The sequence below is a fragment of the Lipotes vexillifer genome, unplaced genomic scaffold (genome assembly GCF_000442215.2).
Source record: "Lipotes vexillifer unplaced genomic scaffold, Lipotes_vexillifer_v1.1 scaffold788, whole genome shotgun sequence".
NCBI classification, from domain to species: Eukaryota; Metazoa; Chordata; class Mammalia; order Artiodactyla; family Lipotidae; genus Lipotes; species Lipotes vexillifer.
Window position 1 is genome coordinate 620013 of NW_006791862.1, and position 26783 is coordinate 646795.

General features: G+C 39.5%; 1 protein-coding gene across 4 annotated transcripts in view; it reads left to right on the plus strand.

Annotated features, from left to right (window-relative positions):
• The window catches only part of ACACA (acetyl-CoA carboxylase alpha), a 284020-nt gene that overhangs the window by 160436 nt on the left and 96801 nt on the right, over positions 1 to 26783 (plus strand). For all 4 annotated transcript variants that reach the window (XM_007464885.1, XM_007464886.1, XM_007464887.1 and 1 more), the window contains 6 exons: positions 10220 to 10243; positions 12864 to 13007; positions 13785 to 13881; positions 14785 to 14892; positions 19879 to 19935; positions 20182 to 20226. In XM_007464885.1, the coding sequence (XP_007464947.1) occupies positions 10220 to 10243; positions 12864 to 13007; positions 13785 to 13881; positions 14785 to 14892; positions 19879 to 19935; positions 20182 to 20226 (475 nt within the window). The remainder of the gene's footprint in view (positions 1 to 10219; positions 10244 to 12863; positions 13008 to 13784; positions 13882 to 14784; positions 14893 to 19878; positions 19936 to 20181; positions 20227 to 26783) is intronic.

The window sequence follows — 26783 nt, forward strand, 5'->3', positions numbered from 1 at the left end:
GCCGCTCCGCAGCATGTGGGATCCTCCCGGACCGGGGCATGAACCTGTGTCCCCTGCGTCGGCAGGTGGACTCTCAACCACTGCACCACCAGGGAAGCCTGTGATCTCATTTATTTTTAAAGTATTCTGAGGCAGTGAAAACTTAGGAATTTTACCCACACATATTTTCATCTCCTCCCGTATTTTCATGCTTTTCAGTAATAACCACAGGAAATACAAATAACCACAGCCAATCTTAAGCTGCCCCCCTCCATTTCTGCTTTATGGGCTTTGGTTCTTCACTTTTTATTTCAAAGTACTATGTCTTTGGGGATCCTTAGTTATAGACAACAGAAATGGTTTTGTTCCAAATTGCCACTTCACCCAAAGCAATAGAAACTCTTCCTAGAGACAAAGAAGTGTGTGCTGAGACTTGCAGCCACTGGATGCCACTGTTGATCCAGGAGAGGTCAGCAGATAAGCAGTAGCATCTTCAGAAAAAGTACTTGTCTTCTTTGTCTGAGAAGGTCCTTTCACTTCTCTACCTCGAAAATACCTTATGGCTGGCAGAGAAAAGCATATATCCTTGATTTAGCAAGCATCTCTCGGTACATTTTTGCCTCCATGGATTTCAGAATCTCATTTTCTAGAAACGAATGGCTGTCCTTCAGCAAGCAGCGAGGTACTCATGGCACACATGGGCTCGGTGCTCTGGCTTCTTTCTTTTCCTGTGTTCCTTGAATAATTGTAGAGAACTACGTGCTAAACTTAATGCTCTTTGTAATTCTCGGAACATTCTCCTTTTCTTCCTGCTTTCTACTACCTCATCCCTTTGGGCAGTGATTTGTAGTCCGGCCACAGAGCTGCTTGTGATTTCCTTCCTTCCCTCATTGCTCCCCATGCCTTTCTGAATTGCTCTCCCTTGTCCTACTTTTAAATTTGAGGATCTGTGTCCAATTTGGTGAGGGAAAGTCGATTGGAAAATGAGAGACATGCTTCTTAACTATTTGTTAAGAAATCTTATTCACCTTTCCATCTCAAGGGTGTGAACCTTGGTTATTGCTGATATGGTTTCAAAACTTGTATACGTGTCCCTCCCAACAACTGAGGTGTACACATTCCTCTGGATAAAGACCAGACCTGAACAGAGCAGTAATCCTGTCATCTTTCTAAAGTCTTCCTTGGTTGTATGTATACAGAATTATAAACTGCTGGATTATTATTATTATTGATGTAGATGTAAAGGTGAAGATAGGGAAAATAAAGGAGGAAAGAGAAAATAGTCTTTGTGGAAACCAGAAAATTAAAATTGCTTTAATGCTTTTTAGGTCTAAAATCCTTTTGTTAGTTTAGGAATAGAAGATGTATTATCAGATTTAATTACAGAATGCTGTATTTAATTTTAGAGCATGGCTTATTCAGTTATTACAGATTTGCTACTTGAATTTAGTTTTGTAATATTTTATATTTTCTTATAAATGTTTTTGTTACAATTTGGAGTTACAACCTTATCCTGACACCAGTTGGTGTACTGCAATTCAATTCTGACACTTACCACCTGGAGTTAGATCAGATGCCACTAGTTAAGGGCTCAGTTCTTCACAAAACTACCTCTACTTCAGTTGGGTTCCCAGGCCACCCACACTTCTGACCAACTGGCTACAAATTTGGGGGTTCCCATGACCCCTTCAGGTTCAATAATTCACTAGAACAACTTAACAGAACTCAGCAAAACACTATACTTACGATCACAGTTTTTTTAATAAAAGATACTGATCAGGACCAGACAAGTGAAGAGATACATAGAGTAAGGTCTGGGGGGGCGGGGTCCTAAACACAGAGTTCTTTCCCTGTGGAATCAGGGTACCTTGTCCTCCCAGCATATCAATGTGTTCACCAACCAAGAAGTTCCATTGAGCTTCAGTGCCCAGAGTTTCTGTCAGGGTTTCATTACAATGTCACGATTGATTGACTCATTGGCCATGTGATTAAGCTCACTCTCCAGCTTGTCTTCCCTCCCCAGTGGTCCAGCTGACCCTCTAATCACATGGTTGGTCTTCCTAGTGAGTAGCCCCTGTCCTGAGTTATCTCTTAGCATAAACTCAGGTGTGATCCAAGGGGCACATGAATAATAAAGGCACTTCTATTACTTGAGAAATTCCAAGGATTTAGAGTCTCTCTCCCAGGAACCAGGGACAAAGGCCAAATTCTTTATTATATCATAGGCCTGCAACCCTTACAGAAGAATTCTAGGGTGTCTTAGTTTTAGCTAGTTTTGAGTCAAGTTCCAACTTTTTTTCTAACCTCAGTACTTTGTTCTTTTCTGTTCTTACTGTTTTGAACAAGCAGGCCATAAGCATTATTGTTTCTAATTCTACAGAAATAAATTACAGGAGACTGTCTACCAGCGTTTATTCCACTCTCAGTTCCTGTAAGGCTCAAGGACACAGTTATGTCCACTAACCTCTAGATCAGTGATTCTCAGAATTATCTGCAAAGTATTTTAAGAATACACATATGGGTTCCTGGCTCTTAAGATTCTGATTAATTTTGAACCAGAGTCCAGGGGACCACTTCTTGAAAAAACTTCTCTGATAATTCTGTTGACCATCTACAATTGAGAATCACTACTACTAGACCAGCACTGTCCAACAGAAATATAATGCAAGCCACATATGTAATTTAAAATTTTCTAATGACCATATTTAATAAGAAACAGACAAAATTACTTTTAATAACATTTTATTTAACCCATTGTATCCAAAATACCTTTTTTTTTTCTTTTTGGCTGCGCTGCATGGCTGGTGGGATCTTAGTTCCCCAACCAGGGATTGAACTCCCACCCTCTGCACTGGAAGCGTGGAGTCCTAGCCACTGGACTGCCAGGGAAGTCCCTCAAAATACCATTTTAATATGTAACAAAAAGTTATTAATCAGATATTTTCCATTCTTTTTACAAAGTCTTTGAAATTTAGAGTGTATTCTCTACTTCCAGCATGTCTCAATACAGGCTAGCCATATTTTCAGCACTTCCTAGCCACATAGACAGCTCAACTGTAGACCAAGAATTAATTAGGACAATCACACTGAGTCCTCTTTGTTTTATGTTAATGGTAGTATCCCTAGGAGAGATTTTTTTTTTTCTTTTTACAAACTTTTATTCTTATGTTGCTTATTCTTGGTAGTTACAGCAATCATCCACTTCTGATACTGTAGCTATACTACAGTATTTTACACATGCTTTAAAAATTGTTCAGTGAGAACAGAGAACAGGCATATGAATATACATATTTTACATATCTAATGCTAAACAGAATTTTATATTTCCCCAATATTATATTTCGGGTTAACAAACAAAAAATTCTTGGGGGAGAAAACACATACATTCTTTAACCAGTTTTTGCATTTTCTTTCCTGGTACTTGGTATTCCCATTTCTAGCCAGACATTCTTTTTTTTTTTTTTTTTTAATGTTTATTTATTTATTTATTTGGCTGCGTCGGGTCTTAGTTGCAGTGTGTGGTCTCTTCGTTGTTGCACATGGGCTTCTCTCTAGTTGTGGCACGTGGGCTCCAGAGCGCGTGGACTTAGTTGTCCTGCAGCATGTGGGATCTTAGCTCCTCTACCAGGGATCAAACCTGCGTCCCCTGCTTTGGAAGGTCGATCCTTTTTTTTTTTCTTTTTCTACATTTATTCTTTTTTTTTTTAACATCTTTATTGGAGTATAATTGCTTTACAGTGGTGTGTTAGTTTCTGCTGTATAACAGTGAATCAGCTATACATATACATATATCCCCATATCTCCTCCCTCTTGCATCTCCCTCCCACCCTCCCTATCCCACCCCTCTAGGTGGTCACAGAGCACCGAGCTGATCTCCCTGTGCTCTGCGGCTGCTTCCCACTAGCTATCTGTTTTACATTTGGTAGTATTTATAAGTCCATGCCACTCTCTCACGTCGTCCCAGCTTACCCTTCCCCCTCCCCGTGTCCTCAAGTCCATTCGGAAGGCGAATTCTTAACCACTGGACCACCAGGGAAGTCCCCAGACATTCATTTGAAGTAGACTAAACTTGTCCAGCAAGTCCTTGGGAGTATCTTTCTAAGCTGTATTACCAAAGCAAGACTACGGTCTCTTGTTGTGTATGGGGTCATCTGGTGGAATTCTATTCCTGTGGTTTGTTTTTGACTAGTGATTTAGCCCCCGTGGGTTGGTATGAAACATGGCTCTTCGTCTGTAAACTGACAATAGCAGAGTATTTTTTCAGGAAAATGCCTTAGATGCCACTTGGATTGAAGACCGTGTCCCATTTGTACGTTTTGATTTTTAGAGAAGCAGGCAAAACACAAGCAGCTGCCATTGCAAATAAGTGGAGCAGCCTCTGAGAAGGGAGAAGAAACACCCTTTTCAGCGCATTTGGGCAATTAGCACGTGGCCAACATGTTTGGTACCTTTTTGTTTAAATTCATTGTGGGACTTTGTATTGCTTGACATTTTCTTATACTTAAATTTTTTTTTAAATTTTATTGTGGAAAGAACATTTAACATGAGATCTACCCTCTTAAATTTTTAAGTATACAATATATTATTGTTGATTCTAGGTACATTGTTGTACAGCAGATCTGTGATCTTATTCATCTTGTGGACTGAAACTTTTGTTTGACATTTAGTTACTCTGTGTTTCAGTATAATTTGACTGTTTTTTTCTAATACTCCTCACAATATTTTTTTTTTAAAAAAGGCAGCAGATGACTAAACAATTTCTTACCTCTGTGGCTTTCTCATCATCCTTCTTGCTAGGCAGGCTTCAGCCAAGGTATGTCATCTACTTCCTGATCTACTATGTAAGACGTTCAAATTTTTTATGGGAACTATAGTTGCAACTTATTCAGCGTCCTCAGGTCTTATGCACCAGAGGATCCAGATATTAGAGCTTTACTAAAGGAAGCTCCTGGACTAGATATACCCTTTTCTTCTTAAATTCCTTTCACTTGAACAGCAGCTGCACTTGACTTAAGCATAGTAGGAAACCTATATATTTATATATGGAACACCTATGTATATGGGAAATGAGTGGATTTTTTTTCCTTCTTTATCTTCTTAGCATATAAGGACTATGTCCTATTGTATGTGAATTTTTTTGAGGGGAGGGGATTTTTGGTGTCATTTTTTAAAGGTGATTGATAGCCAGTTAGCAATTGTCCTTAGAGGAGAAATGAGGGAGTTTCTTCAGTCTTTTTCTTGGTGCAGGAGTAGTCAGCACTAAGAGAACATTTTATTATTATTCAGACTTCTAGGACTTAATTCTTTTGTCTAAGATTCCATCAGGCCAGCTCTTTAGTGAGTTCAACCAGTATTTTACATGGATTAATCCTGGAGCTCAGACTGTTATCATTCAGCATTCCTTTTTCTCTGTCTTCTTCCAGCAAGGCTCAGGGTTTAGAGCCAGAGGTGGTGTGTGTGTATCTTTTTTCTCATTCTGAAACCCTAGTTTTAGCACTCTGTGGTGCTGGTGATGGAAAAGCTGGTTACACTAAAGCCTCTTCCTGAATGTATTTTTGACGATTCATCAAATCATTTGACATTCACGACTTTACTTAGCTTTGGACATATTAAGTAACTCAGAATAATCTGGAAACAAATAAGTTCTTTAGTCAGCCTATGTATTTGATCTTCTAAAATATTTATACAAACATATGTAAAGTATATTATCCCATAAACTCTGTGGCTATGCATATGGCTGTGCATATTATGATAGTCTGGGAGTATGAAATTTAAAACTCCAAATGATTTTCATAAGTAATACATATTAGTGAACATAGTTCATTTTTTTAAACTTTTAATCTGTGATGCAAATAAGCACCACAATTGATGCAGAAGATGGAAGTCCATTTTGTTGTATATTTCTGTACATACATGATGGGTGAAGACTTACTGGTGTTTATTTCCACCTATTTCTTACATGGAAATCCATACTTTAGTTAATTTGAGTTGCACTGCACTTTCTCTGCTATTTGCTTCTTGTGAATTTGGCCTTCTATGTTATAATGTTTTAATTCAAGCATTTTCCTCTTCTCCTGTCTTGCATCCAGAAGAGGTCGGCTGTGTTCTCCCCTGATACCACATGTTTTGGCCATGACTGAGTTTTGGCTGCTTGGCACCTTCAGAGTTTAGCTGTTGGTGGGTGGCCTCTGGGCCTTCTTTTCATGAAGAAGGTTGTGAGGAAGTTTAGAAATCAGAAGCCTTCTATGGGGCTAATCGGCAGCCCATTGCCATTCTTGAGGATTCTGATCATCTTTGATACCCAGAGATTAGACCCTTCTTTGGCTCGTACTGAGACACTCAAAAGTCATCCAACTTTAAGCATTTTTTTAGCAGTGGGAGCACTTGGTTGTAGTTAGCAGGCCAGAATGAGCTATAAATAAATAAAACTCTACAGTGCTTGCTTCCTTCATGCAGGGTAGTCTGCTGATAAGATGCAAGCATCTGGCATAAGAGAAGATTCTCAGCAGGTTTAAGTGCTTTCCTGTATCCATGGCTCAGCTTCTGGTCTCTGCTGTGTTATTTTGGCACTCTAGCCTTGGAAGATTGGAGAGTTGAGTTTAAAACTCTCAATATATCATTAGGGTAGCCCAAGGTCCCTTCTTGTCAAGGTAGACTAGCTGATTCCAGGGGGAAGGAAAAGCAGAATCTAGGGCACCTGTAAATCCCTGTAGTTTTGTGCTGTGGGTTTGTAGCTAATTATATAGCAGGCAATAGTAATATGTTGTAGCTCTGTTGGCATACTTGTTTCAGAAAGAGAAAATCTTCCAGCAGAGCCAAGAAGGAGCTTTAAAGGGGCTGCAAATGAATGAAGCCACGATCATTTTATTGTAAACGAAAGCTCTGCAGTGGAGTCCGGGCATCTGAGCTGCAAGGAGGTGGTGGGGGAGATGCCAATATAAATACATGATTCAGATGTGTTTTACAGCTCTTGATCTGGATTCTCCGGCAGAAGCATAGTCACACAAGGAGACCACCACTGGTCACAGCCAGTCAAATTGCTGTTTCTCCTATGGTACTGCTGTTAGTGACTGCTAGTAGGTTATTCAGTCGACCTCTTCTGATTCTGCTTTGCTGCCTGATTTCAAAAGATTTGCCCAATCCTGGCTCTCAGTTACAGCTTCATGTAACCACTGCTTGTTTGCATGCATCCCCATCATTTTCATATAGGGTCTTTTTTTCCCCTTCCAGTTAGAAGGCAAAAGAATCAGGAGCATTTTTATATGATAAAAGATTTATGTAGGGCCAGCTAGAATCAAGCAAAATGAAATTCAGCTGGAAGGGATGGTAAAGGGCTCAGAGAACTTGTGACTCCAGAGAAGTTGGTGTTCCTTAAATAAAGAGGGTTCAGCCAGCAGGCAGCAACTCTGACTTTGCTTTCGTATTGAGGCAGGCTCTCCAGCCATTCTAAGCAGACAGATCAGTAAAATTAGAGGTGACTTAATGCCGAGCACCTCAGAATTCAAAGGATTTCTCTTGTCCTTTTTTAAATTTAGTCTATATTGATGCGGAATGCTAGCCTCAGGAACTGAGATGAGAAAATGCCAGGTCTAGATTCTGGTTTTTGACACCATATTTAGCAGTGTCCTTGGAAAGCTTCCCCTTTGGTTTCTCAGTTATCACATCTGTAAAATGGAGCTAATCTACTGGAAGGAAAATGATTCTAATATTTTTCACAACATTGTGAATGAAGATTCATCATCGAAAGTGCTCTGAAGAGCCTAAACAGGTGTCTTACAAGTGAATTTATACTCCTTTTTTGTATTTGAAAATGCAATTGATTGCCTTATCAGAGATTGAGAAATTTGGTTATTTTTGCGTGATGAGTATGCAGTGAAATGTGGCAGATTTTATTTTTAGCTATATAAGTGGGATATTTGACTCATACAATCTCTACGTTAGTTGGTTATTTTTGTGCAGACCACTGAACTAGCTTTCTACTGTATCACAGTAGTGTGCAGTATGCCACATCGGTCATTTTCTTAAATTGATCAAATAGCCCCTGTATAGAGTTACAAAATATATAGATGATTGTTATGGACATGGGTAAATACTTACCTGGTAGTAGAGAGTTTAACCTTCCTTCTCTGCTCGCCTCCCTGACAGATCCACAGAATCTTATTCTATTGATACCAAAGGGGATAAACTGACTCTAAACTTACCTCTTATGTGATTGATTTGAGGCCAGTCCTTTAAAAACTGGAGATGTTGGGAGTTTTGTTCTTATCCCATACTGTGTAGATGGTGCATAATTCCTATAACAAAGCAGCAGGGGGCTTCCCGCGAGAGCTTGAGGATTGCTGATGGAGAAGGGCTGGCTTTTTGTTGGTGGTGTTCTTTTCAATTCAGGCCTTTTTCTGCTGAAAACTTGACCCTCATCCTGTGAAGACTCCCTAAGGGATTAGAGTAGTTACAGAAGCAGTGAGACCATTTTATTAGTGTAAAATATTGGTTAACAGTTGAGAGAGACTATACTGGTTTCTAAATTCGAGAAACCTGGATGGAAGGAGCCTGAGATTGCTTTGGTTGTAGGGTTCTTCTCTTTGAACTGAGGCTTATAGTTTAGAGACTGTGCAGGTGGCCCTTTTCTTTAGACTCCTTTTTATATCTTAAAAGGAAGACTTTCCTATATTTTCATTAGCATTTACTGTTAGTTTTCTGCTTCTGCTCTAGAACCTCTGCATACTTTTGGTTTGTTGATGAGGGCCAAGTGCATTCTAACTAAGGACCTCTTGTAAAATGAATCTCATTCCCCTGAATGAGAGGCTGAAAGACTCCAAACAGCAAATGTGCAGGTTTTTGCACTCGGAGGTGGCTCTTGCTGCCTTATGGATTTGCTCTGTGATACAGGTTTGATGCAAAGAGCATTGCTACTCACAGATCACGCGAGGTATAGTTTGTGTGCAGCGATATGTCACAGCTCTTTATTTATATGGCCGGCTCAGTCTGTTCTGCTCCTTTCACTGCCATGGAAAGTGCATCATTTTCCTCCCACTCTCCTCTTTCCACATACCATCAGCACCACCCACTATGTTCTGCCCATTAAGTCCCCTGTGTGCCAGAAAACCCCAACAGTGACTAAATGCTGATAAAAGAGTGTTAGAAGGTTAAGATAATCAACCCATCAACCCCCTTATAGGACTCCTAAATTGTGGGTGGTAAGTATAACTTTTCCCTTTTAACATTGAAAATAAGGGTTTGATTTTTTTTTTTTTTTTTTTTTCCAGTTGAGGAAGTGACAAGTCAAATTAAAGGGGGGGGGGAAGCTTTGGTGTCAAAGACCAAAGAGAATGCAGGAGACTTGCTTTTCACTTTCCATTCTTACCCTAGTCTTTCTTTCACGATTTGGAAATATTCTTTCTCAGGAAATTCTAGGGCTAGCCAAATTTAGGTTAAGGTTTTATTTATGGAGGACCTAGAGATTGTAAGCTTACAGCAATTTTTAAAAGTCATTATGTCCCTAAATTCATTTCACTTAAAAAATATTAATTAATTCATTTTTAACAGTTATACCACTCTAGTCATAGAATCATTAATCATCACATTCCTGCATGCTTTTCAGTTTCTTTAAGCTCCTGTGGCACAGAGTACACTCCTTTCCTACACCACCTCCTACCCCCATCCCAGCCCAGTCTACAGGAGGAAGAGCAGGGTTAAAGAGAATTAGAAAAGGGAGCTGGGAACCCAAATGCCCGGCTTCTTTTCTCTAGAGGAGAGTTTGTAGGTTCATCGCACATCCTAGAAAATCAATGAAGGTGGGAGAGGCTGTGGAATCAACGTCTCTGAACCTCCTTATTGCATTTTTAGTAAAATAGGAACAAGTTAAGAAGATTCTCTGAGAATTTTGTCGAGAATTATGTTTCTTGTTGAAGCTTAAGATAATATGCCATATTATACAGCTTTAATTTTCATGAGCCTGTGGTTTATCCTTATTCTGAATTATTTTTTTGTAATAGAGCTATAAAAAATACTCCATGGTAAATACATTTTGACCCTTTCCATCAACAGCTGCTGTGGTGAGGTAGGTCAGGAGGCGGAGGCACCCGGGGGGTTGAAGGGTAATGAGCACTTAATTATGTCTGCGGAATGCCAGAGCTGCCACACTGGGGCTCCTCATGACTGGTCTGTATCTGCTCTGACAATTCCTTTATTATGGCTTTCACTAACCTATCAATAACTAACTGTGGTTGTTTAATTACAGGGGGAACATCCCCACGCTAAACAGGTACCGTACATTTAGTTTTTTTTTGTTTTTTGTTTTTTCTCCAATTAAAAGCACCTTTTAGGAAAATCAGGGGAAAAAATAACACTACACTTGACAAGCTAACATGTTATTTTTCTGCTAGGGAGTCCTGAGCTCCCCTTTGGACATGCTAAATTATTTTTTCTGTTTGGAAAACATGTCTTCAGCTTTTCTTCAGCCATTCAAAAACCAATGCTTGAAAAGCCTCAGTATGGAACAGCTCCTGTCTAGCTGTGTACAATAGGGGAATCCTCTGCCCGATGTTTTTGCTGTAAACATCTTATTTTGCTAAGTTCTCTGTTTGGGGCTTTCAGAGGAGAAACCCTTACGGTTACTCCTATCCTGGCAAATTGTTCATCAGCTTTTCAATTTATATTTTCTCTAATTTGCTTCTCCTTTTAGAGGAACACACATGCAGAAATAGCTGATCTCATGTTTTATCAGTTTGTTAGCTATTTTTCTATAAAGTGTTATGATGCTATGAAAGTCAAGTTTTATTTCAGACCTGTAATGAGATTACATTGTAAAAGTGTATCTGAAGTTTTGATGTGTGTAGCCCTGTGAAACATTTCCAGACCAGTATAACACAAGTGATATTTTAATATTTTGATTTCCTTCTGCTCCTGAGCCAAGCGAGGCAACACAATGCAAGTTTGAGAGGATAGCAATTCTGACTGGAATCCACAAAGTGCTTAAAGCCGTAACACGTTGGTGCTGACGTCTTTGTAGATGATCAGTTATTTGTTGAAATATTTATAGGCTTATGTTTATTTTGTCCCTCTCCCTTTAAATATTAAGTAATCAAAACTGTGTATAGCTTTTGGCATCCAATTTGGATGGGGAGAGGAAAGGGAGTGTTTCGTTTGGTCCTCTTGTCTGCTCTTGAAGAGTGGGCTTGCTTCACTCCTGCTTGCCTTTAGCTGTCCTGGTCCAAGACCATAGTAGTGGGGGAAACTGAAATGTGGGTATTTCCAGTGGGGTTCAGTTGAGTGAAAAAGATTCTTAAACCAATGTTTGCCACAAACATAGACTGTTAGCATCTTCAGAGGGGGTTCCCTTTAAGGGTTATCTGGATTCTCTTTCCTGTCTAATGCCAGGCAGGAAGAAAAGATACAATGCCTCACAAACTTGCTCCTTTACTAAATATATTTGGTGATCCTAGAAAAGGGTGATAGCACTTCTGAGTTCATACAGCTCTGAATCCCAGTTTCTAGTGAGCACCATGTGTAAGACTTGCTTGATGTGTGTTTCATTTGTCTGTTTCATTCATGGTATCAATGGTTTCCTCTTCCACTCTACCTTCTAGTCCCTGGTACTGTCAAAAGTTGAAGTACTTTTTCATAGTCATCATTTACCAAAGGAATAAAAACCGGGAGTGTCAGTCTCTAATAGTCTGTGTGAGCAGCACTCCCATTCTGTAAAAAATTCCATTGCCTTTTATAATTACAGTTCGCAATAGAGTACGGTATGTACCCAGATCTCTAGCCCACCTTGCTGGCTCTCTTGCCCCCTGCAACACTGCAGGCAATGCACTTCAAGGAGTTTTTTGAGCAGCTCCCCAAAGTTCAAGTGCCATTGCCTTGCTCTGAACGTGCTTTGGATCAGTATGCCGGTAACATGTTGGGCAAGGCCTGGAGGCATCCTTTAGTTTGGTCCTTCCTAACAGACTTTCCTGATTGACTGGGCATCACAACCACTTTACAGTAGTATCTCTCAGTACATACTGCTGAGGTGCGTCAAGGAATATCCAGATTCATTATGTTTTCAGATTGAACAAATCAGTTCTCTTTGAGCATCTCCATTTACACTTGTTCGTCATGCTTACACATACTTTGAAATCCATGCTCTGCCCTTTTGTATCTTGCTGGAATTCATTAAGGGCTTTCAATGAAGATATGTTTACTTTGGTATAGAAATGTGTTTAAATATAAAAAAGGAAATTTTGCAAAACTGTCTCTCTTTCAAAAAGGGAGAAGCTATAATCCTCATAACTGTGCTCCCCATCAGCCCATTCAAGGAAAAAATAGATACCTCAGTAAAGTTCCTTTTACAGATTGTTACTTGTTTCTCTCTGATGAATTGTATTTTTTATAATGATTTACTAAGCCATTCCAAATGACTTAGAGTTGTTGTTGATATGCATATACCTATCTGTGAATACTTAATCTATTACAATTCCTAGAGAAAAATGCCTTAAGTGTTGCCTAGTTACAACTCACTTGGCTTGTTTACATCCTTTTAAAAGAGGAGATGTTTTAAGGAAGGGGAAGATGCAGGATGGTTTTTAACCCCTATGTGCTATTCATTCGTTAGACATGTCATGATGTCATGGTATTAAAACCATGACAGTCCTTAGATTTTTATGTGGAGAAATTTGGTGGGGGGATTGGTAAAAAAATATGGTTTGTGTGAGGGGAAATTCCAGTGGAAGGGTTCATGTGAATCTAGCAAGACAGCCTTATCTATAGTGGGTAGAAAACCAAACCTGCTCTGCAACCTGACCCTACCTCAGCTTCCTCCCAGCTCCTTTTCCCTGTTGTGACTCTCCCAGTCCTTGTTCCTACTCTCCTTGTCTAATGCACTTGATTGAATTACCATTTAGAATGTCCTTCTCCTCCAACCTCAACCACTATGGCATGACTCATGTAGCTAGTGTCAGCGACGTGCTGCTGGACAACTCATTCACTCCACCGTGTCAGCGGATGGGCGGAATGGTCTCTTTTCGGACTTTTGAAGATTTTGTCAGGTAAGGCACCATGGAACTGTGTCTATACAAGGGGAGCCTTGGGCATCTCAGAATTCTGCCAAATGAATAGAGGTGCCCTGATTAGCCACGGCCCAGCTAAGGAGATGTAGCCCTTGCGGTATATGCTCTGGGAGAGGTGTAGGTCCTTCCCTTTCCACCTCTGTGCAGACTCTACAAGCCTCTACTTGTTATATGAGCCTGGTCAGGAAAAAAGAAACAAACAAAAACCATCTTTTCCTTAGTAGCTAACACAAGAAACTGTCTGCTCTGTGATGAGTGAAATGTCAGGAGAAATTAAATACAACACTAGAGTGAGCCCCACCAGAGACGATACATCTTTTGATTAAATGCATTCAGCATCTATCTCTTGATGTATACTGATGCATTACCCTAGGGGGAGGGGTAATTACATTGGTCTGTCACTGCTTTAGTCCCAGGCTCTTTCTGTTACTTTAAGACCGATGATGACAGCAGCACTGCTCATATCTTACATATGAAAAAAACAAAACAAAAAAGCTTCAGATCATTCTTTTTTAAAAAGAAGAAATATATATGGTTTATTAAAGTTTAAACAATCCATCCTCCTAATTTCTGCCACTTGGTGAAATTTTGCATGTCACCTCTAGCCACTGGTGATTGTATTCAGTTGACAATTGAGTGCAGGGTAGGATAGATTATTCTTTTAGACAGAGCTAGCAATGGCAGCGTTAGTCTCCTGCCACTTAGATTTTCTGCCACTTGGGTTTTCATCGTGGGTGTTTCTTTGGTATTTTTCAGGATCTTTGATGAAGTGATGGGCTGCTTCTGTGATTCGCCACCCCAAAGCCCCACGTTCCCTGAGGCAGGTCACACATCTCTATATGATGAAGACAAGGTATAGTGTCCCCTTTGGGAGACTGCTTTGCTCCTTCAGATACAGGATTTGTACTATATACTCTCTTTCTGATTGTAGAACATTGTAGGGAAGAATTCATCTTTTTACCCTACTTTATATTATTTAATTTTATATGCCTCATCAAAGTATTTTTAGAAACAGGTGGAATATAAATTCTAACCTAAAAATAAAAACCACTGTACTAATCATGGAATCCATAGCGTAGAATGAGGCCGTCTGTATCCATTGCAGCTGCCTCTAGGTCTCTGAATGTTGTTTCAAAGACTTGAGCTTTGATTGCTTTAATTCTTACTCAGTAATGGCTTGTATATTTGCAGAGCAGTGCATTCGTAGTCTTCAAGGAATTGTGGGCTTCAGATAGTAGAAATAATCGACATTTTGTTTAAAATTTTGTCCTTTTATTAAACCCTTCTTTCCCTTCTTTTCATTTCTCTGCAAACACATCCTGTTTCTTCCCTACCAGGTTATTTTCCCATGGTTTGATACTTCCACTGTTTAGAAATATGTTATATGGGAATATGTTCAGATGGCTTCTTTCACTCATTTTCCTTTACGTTCTGTGAAGAGATATTGCAAATGGTTTCATTCCCATTCTATTGGTGAAAAAGTTGAGACATAGTGGTCTTCAAGTTCATATCAAGCCAAGATTTGGGGCCGCCTTTAGCTAATGCCTTTGCTGCCTTATTTTTTTAAAGTTAGGTGTCTTTATTTAATCTCCATTGTGGGTGTTGGGCAGTGGTTTCATTTTGCTTATTCATACTAGCAGAAAATGTCCTGTGGGCCATATCTGTTTTTCAGGTTTCCTACCAAGTACTATAACTTCTCTCCATCTCTGTATTAGCCAGCCTCCTAATTTCCTTGCCTTGTGTTCTTGGGTTACAGATCCCCAGGGATGAACCAATTCACATTCTGAATGTGGCTATCAAAACTGACTGTGATATCGAGGATGACAGGCTAGCAGCTATGTTCCGAGAGTTTACCCAGCAAAATGTAAGTCCTCAGTTGGATGGAAACTGGTGATGGCCGCTTTCCTTCTCGCTGTGTGTCATATCCATCCTTTTATCAGTTGCTACATATAAGGCCTATCACTGATAACGGCTATGTCTTTCACATAGTTCTGCTTGTAGGGGTAAAATTCCGAAGTGATTCAAAAGTATAAGATGCATATATTTTTTTATGTCAAGAAATTTAGACCTCAAATGTTTAAAATGTTTTAAGGAAGGGAAGTTGTATTTCTGAATCTTTTCCAGAGCTCCAGTCTGGAACTTCCAGTCACCTGCTGAATTCCCTTTGGTGACTTAACTCTGCATGTCTAGGCCCAAACTCCCTTCAGGCACCCTCTGAGCCCTTCCATCCCAGCCTTGAAAATATCAGTTATACTTCCATCCTCCTTGCAATTTTATGCCACTTGGATATCTTGTGTTGACATCAAACTCCATATAGTTTAAATGTAAATTCCTATCATTTTCCTTCACCTCTTCTGGTTCCCCCTCTCCCCTATCAAAAAGCTAAACAAAAACAACAAAAAAAAGCAAGTAACCAAACCCTTTGCCCCCAGTCATGCAGAAATCATTGACTTCTTCCTTTTGTCTGCTGTTCCATTATTCTACCCCTCCTTTCCTACCCACCTTTCCTTCCTTCCTTTCTTCCCTCCCCCTTCTTTTCAGTTTTTAAATTCCCACTGCCATCTTTCTAGTCTAGACCCTTCCCCACCTTATACCTGAGACACTGCGACAGGTTTACTTGTGATCCTCACTCTTCCCCTCCAGATAGTTTCCATTCTGCTCACTACCACAAAATTAAATGTCTAAAATGCTCCCTTACCAAGTTACTCTCCCACTCAACAGTGACTCTCTTGCCTTCAGGATACCTCCTTACCTTGATATTTGACATCAGCCTATTAATGAAGGCTAACAATCTAGCCTTTGCTGTTCCATGAAAAGACCTAAGTCTTTATCTCATCTACCTCGTTTGCTTGATCTCTTCTACTGCCCCTTATCTGGAATGTTTTCCTCTTTGATTCTTTCTTCCCTCCCTCATTCCCTTCTCTCCGCCCCCCCCCCTTCTTTCTAAATCCTGCTTGTTTTAAGAACTGTCTCAAAATTTCCCTCTTTTATGAGGACTTCTCTACATAGCCCTAACTAAAATGTATTCTTCTCCCTTGAATTTCTAATTGGTCAGCATAAATTGATTAACAGTAATAATACTTTTTATTTTTAAAGACCGTATAAATTTTTTTATTTGCACCTTACCACAATCCCATGGGGTTAGATTAGTCTGGAATTATTTCAATTGTACATGTGGGAAAAAGCTCAAGCTCGAGAGATTAAGGCCCTTTAATCACCAGCTGGTAGATGATACAGCAAAACCTAGAATTTAAGGCTTTGATGCCAGCTCTAGGGGGCACAGATCTAGGTGCTTTAGTAAATAAGACATTCCTAGCCCTGAAGATGCTTAGAGTCTAATGTTCAAAATAATCATCTACAGTTATATTTCATTACGATATATGATAGTTGCCAAAGTACCCTTCCTCAACTGCCCTTAATGACAAGACCTATGGGTGTTCTTTGAATGGAAAGCACCTAGTCTGTAGTGCTTGTCATAAAGAAAGAACTCAATAGATTTTTTTTTTTTAGATGTTGGGGGTAGGAGTTTATTAATTAATTAATTTATTTTTGCTGTGTTGGGTCTTCGTTTCTGTGCGAGGGCTTTCTCTAGTTGTGGCAAGTGGGGGCCACTCTTCATGGCAGTGCGTGGGCCTCTCACTGTCGCGGCCTTTCTTTTTGTGGAGCACAGGCTCCAGACGCGCAGGCTCAGTAGTTGTGGCTCACGGGCCCAGTTGCTCCGCGGCATGTGGGATCCTCCCAGACCAGGGCTCGAACCCGTGTCTCCTGCATTAGCAGGCAGATTCTCAACCACTGCGCCACCAGGGAAGCCCCTCAATAGATTTTTAAAAATTTAATTCAGCAGTATAAACAGTTAGTGCCATAGACATTCACATCATATAATGCTAATGGTTGATACCCAGGAAAAGATGGTAATTTTATGCTTAATGTGTGCCATAGCATTTTCCCCATGATGCTGTCACAGCACATGAACTGACTGTGGGATTGTGGTGAGGAAAGTTCCTCCCAGAGAAGTAAAAGTAGGAGTCATGCCTCAGAATTTTTCTTTAGAAGAGAAATCTAACTTCCTTCTTGCCCTTGACTCATGCATGACCACATAAAATTAACCAGAGACCAGTGACCAAGGTGACCTTATTTGGAAGAGTCCTAATGTTGTGCATGGCTACTAATGCTGTTGCTTGATGGAATAATCTATGAGAGTTCCTTCCCAGGTTTTGAGACACTAATTGATTGTTTTGACCTCAACTTTAGGCTTTTTATTACCCTCAGTTCTAAGTGACATATATCATCACACCTTGATTTAAAGAGGCAGTTTCTTCATTTTCACTATGTATATTTGTAACATTAATTGATGATAAGAAATTACCTTTTTCCTTTACTGGACTTGTATACTGAGGCAGAGAGAAACCCAGAGTCTGCCTGTGGCTGTTCAGTAGGGGAAGGGGAGACTGTGCCAACATTCCAAGCTTGAAGAATCTATTTAGTGCATCACGCGCCGTGCTTACCCAGGCATATTAGGCATTTTCACCTACTTGTTGTGAAAAAAAATATAAAAAAGAAAAGGAAGCAAAAGCAATTTTTTCAAAAAGCCGAAGTGATAACTAGTTTTGTTTTTCACTTCATGATCATGCTCCTAGCAGTTTAGAAAAAGTATTTTTTTTTTTAAGCACACATTAAACTATCAAATAGGTTGATCCAAATTGTCCAAATAATCTTCTAGTCCCAGCATGTCTTTTTTTCTCTCATAGAAATTAGGATCGTATATTTGTAAATGACTTGTGGAGGAGATTGAAGCAGCCAGTGTAAATGGAGTTTCTCCAGGTGCTGACGCCTAATCGCTGGGTAATAGCTGTGGACTTGCTGTGAGACCCGCATTATTACAATGTAATCAGAATCCTGTTGCTCTGCTGTTATTGTCAGCCACTTGTGGAATTTTTAAAGCAATAACAATTTTGATTTTAAATTATGGCATTATTAAAGTTATTTTCTTCCCTGGCCAGAACATAGCTATTGATGCTTGTCTCTGAAGGACTTGGCTGTAGTGGAATTCTTTGTTGGTGTCAGAAGAAATGTTTCTGTTCCTTGGCACACTGAGAGTCAGAGGACCACCAACCGCCCCACCGCACCTCTTTCTTCCTCCCTCCCTCTCCCCTCCCTCCCTTCCTCCCTCCCTTCCTTCCTTCCTTCTTTCCTTCCTTCCTTCCTTCCTCCCTCCCTCCCTCTCTCCCTTTCTTTTCTTATACTACAAATACTTGGTTATTTACCCTAATGGATATGATACCAATCTTTTTTTTTTTAATTAATTAATTTATTTTTGGCTGCACTGGGTCTTCATTGCTGCACACAGGCTTTCTCTAGTTGTGGTGAGCAGGGGCTACTCTTTGTTGCGGTGCGCCGGCTTCTCATTGCAGTGGCTTCTCTTGTTGTGGAGCACAGGCTCCAGGCACACAGGCTTCAGTAGTTGTGGCACACGGGCTCAGTAGTTGTGGCTCGCGGGCTCTAGAGCACAGGCTCAGTAGTTGTGGCACACGGGCTTAGTTGCTCCGCAGCATGTGGGATCTTCTCAGACCAGGGATCGAACCCGTGTCCCCTGCATTGGCAGGCGGATTCTCAACCACTGTGCCACCAGGGAAGTCCCCCAATTATTTTTAAATGTAGTTAAACCAAAATTTATTTATATTTGACCTGGGAATTTATTATTAGGAAATTAATTTTTTCCAGTTATCTTTTACTTATCCTGTTCATTTTGTTACTAAGCAACGCCATAGTAAAAATGGGAAGATAAGAGGAAATGGTCCAGGGATGTGCTTGTTTATGAGGGGTAGCCAATTTGGATTTAAAAACTATATAATATCAAGAAAGTTAAGAATTGGCTTATGGGTATATCTCTCGGTTAAAGAATGTGATCAGATTAAAGTCCGGGTGTAGGTTGTGAAAGTCCACATATTTTTTCTATTTGTGTTATTCATGTATGTTTTCAGGTCATTCAGTGGGTGGGATTGCTTTTCTACTTGCTGCCATGTAGCCCCTCTTTATTAGGGACCTTTAAGAGCATGTCTTTTACTTAGCTCATTAATCTGTTTCTTTCTCTCTGCCTTTTGAGATGAGAGAGCAGTACAGGATAGAGGAAGGCTTAGAGCCAAAGGCCCAAGACTCACGTAAGGGGCTGTCTTGAAACTGCTGGTCTCTTCTAATATACTGCTTGCCTGTACCAAGCGGAAGTATGAATAATCACTAAATTTAAAAGCCTGTTAGACATTGTTTTTAACAACTTTTAAAGAGAATCTTTTAAAAAATACCTTCATATAAAGTAGGGAGGAAATGTTTTAGAGCTGAAAAGGTTAGGATTTGTTAGTTCTAATTCTGGGAATGCTGTATCAGATGGTAGGTGATGTCTATAGTCTAAATAACAGTTTAGTACTTGAATTTTCCATTTTATGGAATTTCTTCTTTTCCCTCTACCTGATTTCGTTTAGCTTCTATATCAGTATTGATCTTCACATTTAAATACAAGCCCACCAGTGTAATTTCTATAAGGAGAAATTGTGTTAAGGTCTACCTTGATATGTATCAGTCCTTAGAGAATTTAGGTGGCCTCATATGACCTTTTCTCCTCCACAGAGTTCTCTTTCGGTTTTGTCCAGGTCAATATTTAAAACCTATTCTGTAAGTCTTATTCCCAGGAGCCAGGTTGAGATTTGTTTACTTGCAAATTTGAAGATACTGAGTCAAGACATAGATATCCAAAACAGTGCTTAGTGCAATCACAGCCTTCTGAGGACTGAATGGGCTAAAATTTAGGATGAATGGAGATCTCATCTAGATTCTGTTTTTGCATGTTTGTTTGTAGAAAGCTACCCTGGTTGAGCATGGGATCCGGCGCCTTACTTTCCTGGTTGCACAAAAGGTATTGGCATGTGAATTATGCATCTCTTTAATATTTCTTATGCTGCTGCTAGAACTTTAAAAGTGAAAAATGGAATTATAATCATATGCTTACTTGTAGAATTTATGCAAAGAAATAACTGTTTTGGTATAAATTTAATCAAGAAAAAGCATTAAAGTCATCACCTTTTACTCAATTGGTTTTTAATTTTATTGCTAATTGCCCTCTTCTTCTGTTGTTCCTTCCTTTCTGTCTTTTATTTGAAAGGATTTCAGAAAACAGGTCAACTATGAGGTGGATCAGAGATTTCATGTAAGTAAGAGCAACAGTGGTGAAAGATTACTTACTGTTTTATCTGTTACCTGCTGATTATTTAGAAGGACTGGTCTGATGTTTGGTCCCTCTTCTTTGAAAAAGTATTATAATGAATATTCAGTTCTTCTATAGCGTATTCAAACTAAAGGTTTTTTTTTTTCCTCCTTTTCTACCCTATAATGAATTCTCAGTATATGTCTGAGAAATAGTTAAGAATGAGCACATGCATTTATCCAGATGAATAAGGTAGAAGCAGGAGCTAGCTAGTAATTTCTTCTGTGCACACAGCGAATCAGTAATCAAGGACTGCCAATCGTACTTGGGGTCTTGGCTTCTACCAAAGATGGATTCAAGTTCTGTTACTGAGAACTGTCAATTCTGAAGAACCATCACTTATTATTTAAAATGCCTTAACAGAACCCAAATTGGTGTTTTCATCTTACATTAATTCTAGGAGGAGGAAATAAATAAAAATTAAGTTGCTTTTTCTCCCATTTAACTGAATTAACTACTAATATTTATGAGTTTAAAATTTTTATTGAAAAATTTTAATAAAGAGAGCTAAGTTAATAGCCTGACATCTGAACTGTGGTGTATATGTGTATGATCATACGCAATATGATTATAGCAGTGAGGTCAAAAATCCAGTTTGCAGTTAAGATGTCATTCTCCAAAATGGCTGATTGGAGTCACAATATTTCTTAAAAATTGATCCTAATGTGGTGAAGTAAGATTCCAAAGGATATTAAGAAGTCTTAATATTTCTGATGAGAATTTTATTTTGTTTTATTTTTAGCAATTAAGATGATTAAGTTAGTTTTCAAGCCCTGCTCAATGGCAATAATGAAGATAACATTTGGGATGCTGGAAAGGACTTCCTAAGCTCAAGGACCTGTGTGTGATTGCTTTTATTGCCCTTTTGTTTATTAGGTCTCTAGCACTTGACATTTTGTTTTCCTTCTCACGGTTCACCTTGTTGGTCTAGTCTATAGAGAAACAAGAGAGCCTAGCCTGCAGCTAAAGAGCTAGGATTTTCTAAAACGCTTTAGGAAATGTTGTGGACTCCACAACGCCCCTGTGTTATTGATGTCAGGAAATCAAGCAGAGTGCAGATATATATCAATCAATAACTGTAGATAGGAAACTGGAGGCAGTGGAGAAGTATGAGGAGCTTAAAGAGAACCCTGGGGCTTTAGGAAAAAAAATAAGGAGCTTAGAGAATAAAATTGATACTTGGGGATAGAGTATGAGAGCCCATGAATAAAAACTATAGCTGGTGGATGCTGATCAGAACGCAGGTAGACATGCTGGATCTGGGAGGAGTATTGGGCTAGGTTTTAGTGTTAATGTGATTTTTTTTCTTTTGTAACTGACTTTGGAATAATGCATTATTCTGGGGACTAATACTGAATTTGTAAAATTGTTTTCCTTTTTCCTGATGGTTCAGGCAGTCTTTGTGTCTATAGCACATGAACTGGTTTTTTATAATAAGCATTCTATGAGAAATTCAAACTCTCCACTAAAATTTTTTTAAAGCCAAAGCACTTAATTCTCATGGACATTGTTGTTTTTTTTTTTTTGATACTTTCTATCTTTGAATCTATATCCTGTCCTAGAATACATCTATAGATTTAAAACATTTTTTCTCCCTGCTCTCTCAATATTTCTGGATTTAGGTTGAATAGGGACATGTCTAAGCAAAATCTGCTAGGAAATCAGCCCAGCAGGGGGTCTTTCTGGGATTCATGGTACAGTTTCTATTTGTAGTGGCATCAAATGGGAAATCAGTTAAATTATCAAGTGACTTGATTTGTCATAAGTGTAGGAAAGGTTGTTTTAGGACGTAGAGAACATTAAGGTTTTAGGTATGGACTGGATTTGCTCTGAAGAATTGGATGGCAGAGGAGTTGGGGTGTTTTTATGTTAGGCCCCTGAGAAATGATTAGTGGTTACACAGGGGGCAAGGGCAACTATTACTGAACTCTGGCCGGGATCTTCAATAACCAGGAATCTTTGGCAGGAGTTGTACAAATCTGGGGCTCACTGTCATGGTGCTGCTCTGAGTTCCTCTGCTGGTGGTAACTTGAAGGACGCTTAGCCTCTGTCATGTCATCTTGTGTGCTTGCCCCATAATTAGTATAGTGTGAAAAAGTGGAAGCTTTCTGGAAGTGTTAGAGATGAATCACTTGACCTCTCTGGCTTCTTGGTAATCCACTGTGATGTATGCAGCCTCCCCTGTTCTACACTGCGAAATCCCTATATTATTGAGTAGAAGAGGGAATGTGTGCAGGAAGGGGCAAGGAGAGGAGGAAGGTTACCAAGTTTGGTTCAAGAACAACATTGGCTGGTGTGGAAGGAGGCAGCCGTGCTGTTACATAATCATCGTCTCTCAGACTGCTTCAGAACCAGAACAAGGCAAAAGAGGGACAGACCACGTGGGGGTTCCTAGAGAGTGTGTTTATTGTTAGGTGTTCATTCACATGCCAGCGAAGTCTGGAATTATTTCCAAAACTTCGTTGTTTAATCACCACAGTCCCCAAAGAGCTGTTCAGCTGAATGTCTGCTGCTGCCTAAGTCTCTTGGTTCTACGTGGAGACTGTTCTGAGCGGGCAGTAGTCACCAGCATTAGGAGGCTTGGTGTTGAGTCTGTTTCCATAACCATCTAATTAAATCAAGTACCCATAATGGGACTTGCATAATTGCTTAACATTGATTATTTAAACAGAAAGTTTGAGGAAAAACAAGTCTAGCCTTGTAAATATCTTCTTCATATTAAAAAAAAAAATTGTAGCCTCGAAAGCAAAAGGACAGGCTCTTTGAATTTCTGCAGCTATATAAGCTACAGTTCTCTAGTTTTATGAGTATTGTCTTTATCTGTTTCACTCACATTTCACATCTAGAATTCCAAAAAGTGCAGCAGAAGGTGTTTAATTGGAATATAAGTATTACTTTATGAAGCTTTCCATATTTTTTCCAGCAAAGTTTTGTTAAGGATACTAAAATGCATATTTCTCGGATTTCTTACCGTTTGCCACCTAAACAAAGCATTAGGTCTAAACCACGTGATGAGATTCCAAATCACTTTTTCATCTGTAAGTTTCCTTTTGTTTCTTGTTTGTAAGATTTCATGAAATTTTTAAAAATTCTGCTGTAAATCACCTAGGAGATAATTGCAGTTTTGCTGATTTTATGTGAGTGACTCCCACTTTAAATGTTTTGGATCGTTTGCGCCTGAAGGAAGAGCCCGCTATTGAAAACAGTTATCATGGTTAGTAGTTCATTTCTTTAAAAATAATTGATATGTCAATTATATCTCAATAAAGCTGGGAAAAAATGGTAGTTCTGTTTGCTAGTGGATCAACTATTTGTTTTTCAGAAGGTTTGGTTTGAGATTTTGTTTTAATTACAGTCTATATAATTAGTTCTCAGTGTGTTGAGGTAAAAGAGAATTGCACCAGCAAGCTTCCAATTTCTTCATCTCATTAGGTTTTTAACACGATTATTAGTATCATAATCAGCTATGATGTTTTCTGTTGCAGGTTTTCACATTCTCTGATTTGCAGGGTGTCTTGATTGGCTAATTTAGGCAAATTATTTTGATTGTCCTGATGATGGTTGGCTGATTAGAACACAGCAGGGGTATAATTTCTTCCTGAGAAATGTTGCATTCTTTTGTTTTTTGGTACCAGCACACTAAGAGGGTTTTTATTTGTGTACATTCAATTATGATATTTGCCTATAACACTAGTAGAATGCCTGGAAAGCAATTACATTAGTGATGGAATAAGCATGAATGCCGTTAGTGGAAAAATTGGCTGCGTGAGGATGTGGTAGGATGAAGGAATTTATTAAAACTACAGAATCAGGGCTTCCTTGGTGGCGCAGTGGTTGAGAGTCCGCCTGCTGATGCAGGGTACACGGGTTCATGCCCCGGTCCGGGAAGATCCCACATGCCGTGGAGTGGCTGGGCCCGTGAGCCATGGCCGCTGGGCCTGCGCGTCCGGAGCCTGTGCTCCGCAACAGGAGAGGCCACAGCAGTGAGAGGCCCACGTACCACAAAAAAAAAAAAAAAAGACAAACTAAGAATCAGACTTTTGGATTTCTTCTTTTCTGTGTTTTCTGTATTTCTGTGATTTTTGAGTGCCAAAAAAAAGTGACTTTCTGTAAAAGTCCTCAGACTTCCCTATCTCTTGAAGAATTGTTCATTAATCCTTGTATCCCGTTGCATGGAAGTTCTTGCCATCTTCTGTTCTGAATGCTTCATGCTAAATTGAGGACTTTACTGTGGAGCTAAAAATTTATTCAAAAGTTTAAGAACATTTGTTCATGTCATCTCATAACACCTTTTATCTTTTTGGCTGTGTTGTGTCTTCATTGCTGCGCGGGGCTTTCTCTAGTTGCGGTGAGCAGGGCCTTCTCTTGTTGCGGAGCACGGGCTCTAGGCGCGCAGGCTTCAGTAGTTGCGGCACGTGGGCTCAGTAGTTCTGGCGCACAGGCTTAGTTGCTCCGCGGCATGTGGGATCTTCCCAGACCAGGGGTCGAACCTGTGTCCCCTGCATTGCCAGGCGGATTCTTAACCACTGCACCACCAGGGAAGTCCTCATGACACCTTTTCTTAGCTAACCTTAATGAAAGTGATTTTTCTGATTTGTAGTCTTTGCCCACCTCCGCCAAGAATTCGTCAGTCTTTTTCATTATTTGTAGTAAAGATATTTATTTCCATTCACTTGTTTGCTTTTTGTGCCTTTCAGTTACTACACATTTTCTTAATTGCATTAGTAGTAAATAAAATGTTTGTTTCTTGCTTACTTTTGTTATGTTTTTGAAGGAAAATCATTTTGTTCCTACCACTGTACACACTTGAGTAAATGGTATACTAAAGTATTTTAGTTAACTAATTAAAGTTATGGAGGAATAGAGGAGTGTGTGCTTGAAAGATTGTATCATTACTTTTCTTGACTTTTCTTTCAGAAAATTTCATGGAAGGACTTTGTTACCCTTCCTTTTTTGACTTGTGTTACTTTTTAGCTAATGCTCTGAAAGCCATACCTCTTGAGAATAAAACCCAAACAGAGACTATATAAAGCCCTGAGCATGAAATCTACTGACAGCTCAGCTCAACATCTTCCTGCTTAACCTTGAAGTCATCCCCATGCTTTTCATTATCGTTCAGGGGGAATTAGAGAATCATTTAGGACAAAACACCATCAGTAAAAGACCAGTGCTGTGTAAATCCACTTTCAAAGGGCTTTTAAAGACCCAAGCCTGGACAAGTGGTTTCCCAGCCTTGATAAACAAGTTCCTAGAAGCCTATTAAATGCCATTTTACAGTTAAAATGCCAAGGAAAATGTAAAAAGATTTATTAACTGTGCAAGCTTTAGTTAAGGTGAAGCCTAAGACCTGTGGAAAGTATTCAAGAAGTTCTCCATCAACTCAAGAGCCACAAGTTTTGCTTTGTTTTTCCTTTTTTTCTTTAAAGTTTTAATTTCTGGGGTTTTTGTTTTTTGTCTCATGAAAGAGAAGTCCTCTAAATAAGGAATTTGGATTAAAATAAGAATAGAGAGACTTCCCTGACGGTCCAGTAGTGAGGACTCTGCACTTCCACTGCAGGAGGCTCGGGTTCCATCCCTGGTCAGGGAACTAATGTCCTGCAGGCCGCGTGGCACAGCTCGGGGTGGGGATGGTGGGGGGGGAAGAATAGATAGGTGACACCCCACACTTAAGAGGTAGAGATGAAAGGGCACAGGCTCTGGCATTAGACAGACCCAAGTTCACCTTTGGGGGTCACAATACTTTCCTAAGAGGTTGTTGACAGCATTCGGTGGTCAACACATGAGAGCGCTTGCCACCTACAAGGCTTTCAATTCATGTTTCCTTCATGGTTCCTGAAGTTCATTGAAGGGTATGTAGGCAGCTAGTCCTGGTCTCTCTGCCTTGTACCAATAAGTGTTTGATTACATTGCACTCATAATGAAGAAGATGCCTTAATAAAACTTCCTATAGAGGCAAATAGTGATGACTTGATTCCAGCACTGCCAGTAGAGCTTCCCATCCGAGAAACAGGGGTATTTGGTGTTAATAAGTTAAATTTCAGAAACTAATGGACTCTGCTAATTGAATTCATCTTTGTTAATTAATAAGGTTCTAGTAAATTGGTTGCTTTCTTGTGTAATGCCCTGCAAAAGAGCAGTAAGACCTAATGATTACACGTTCACTAGTTCCACCCCATTCTTTCCTATACATACAGTGGTATGAACCAAGGTGACATCTTGCACTTTTCTTTGTCTTGAAATGTCATTTTTTAAACCTTTGAAATTATTGACTTAAGAGTGAATGAGGAAAAAAAACATGGATTGGGGATTCTATGCTGTCTGGCTAGTTTACATTTTAAGAGTTTCTTAAGGAGAAACTTGGGAAATCAGTCCAGTAACTACTATTACAGGGCTGCAGAATTCAGGTGTGTTGGTCTTATTTGCCAGGTTCTGCCAAGAGCAACACCCAAGAAGACTTTTTCCACTTGGGAGATGAAAAAATACATATTTTTTCTTTCCCT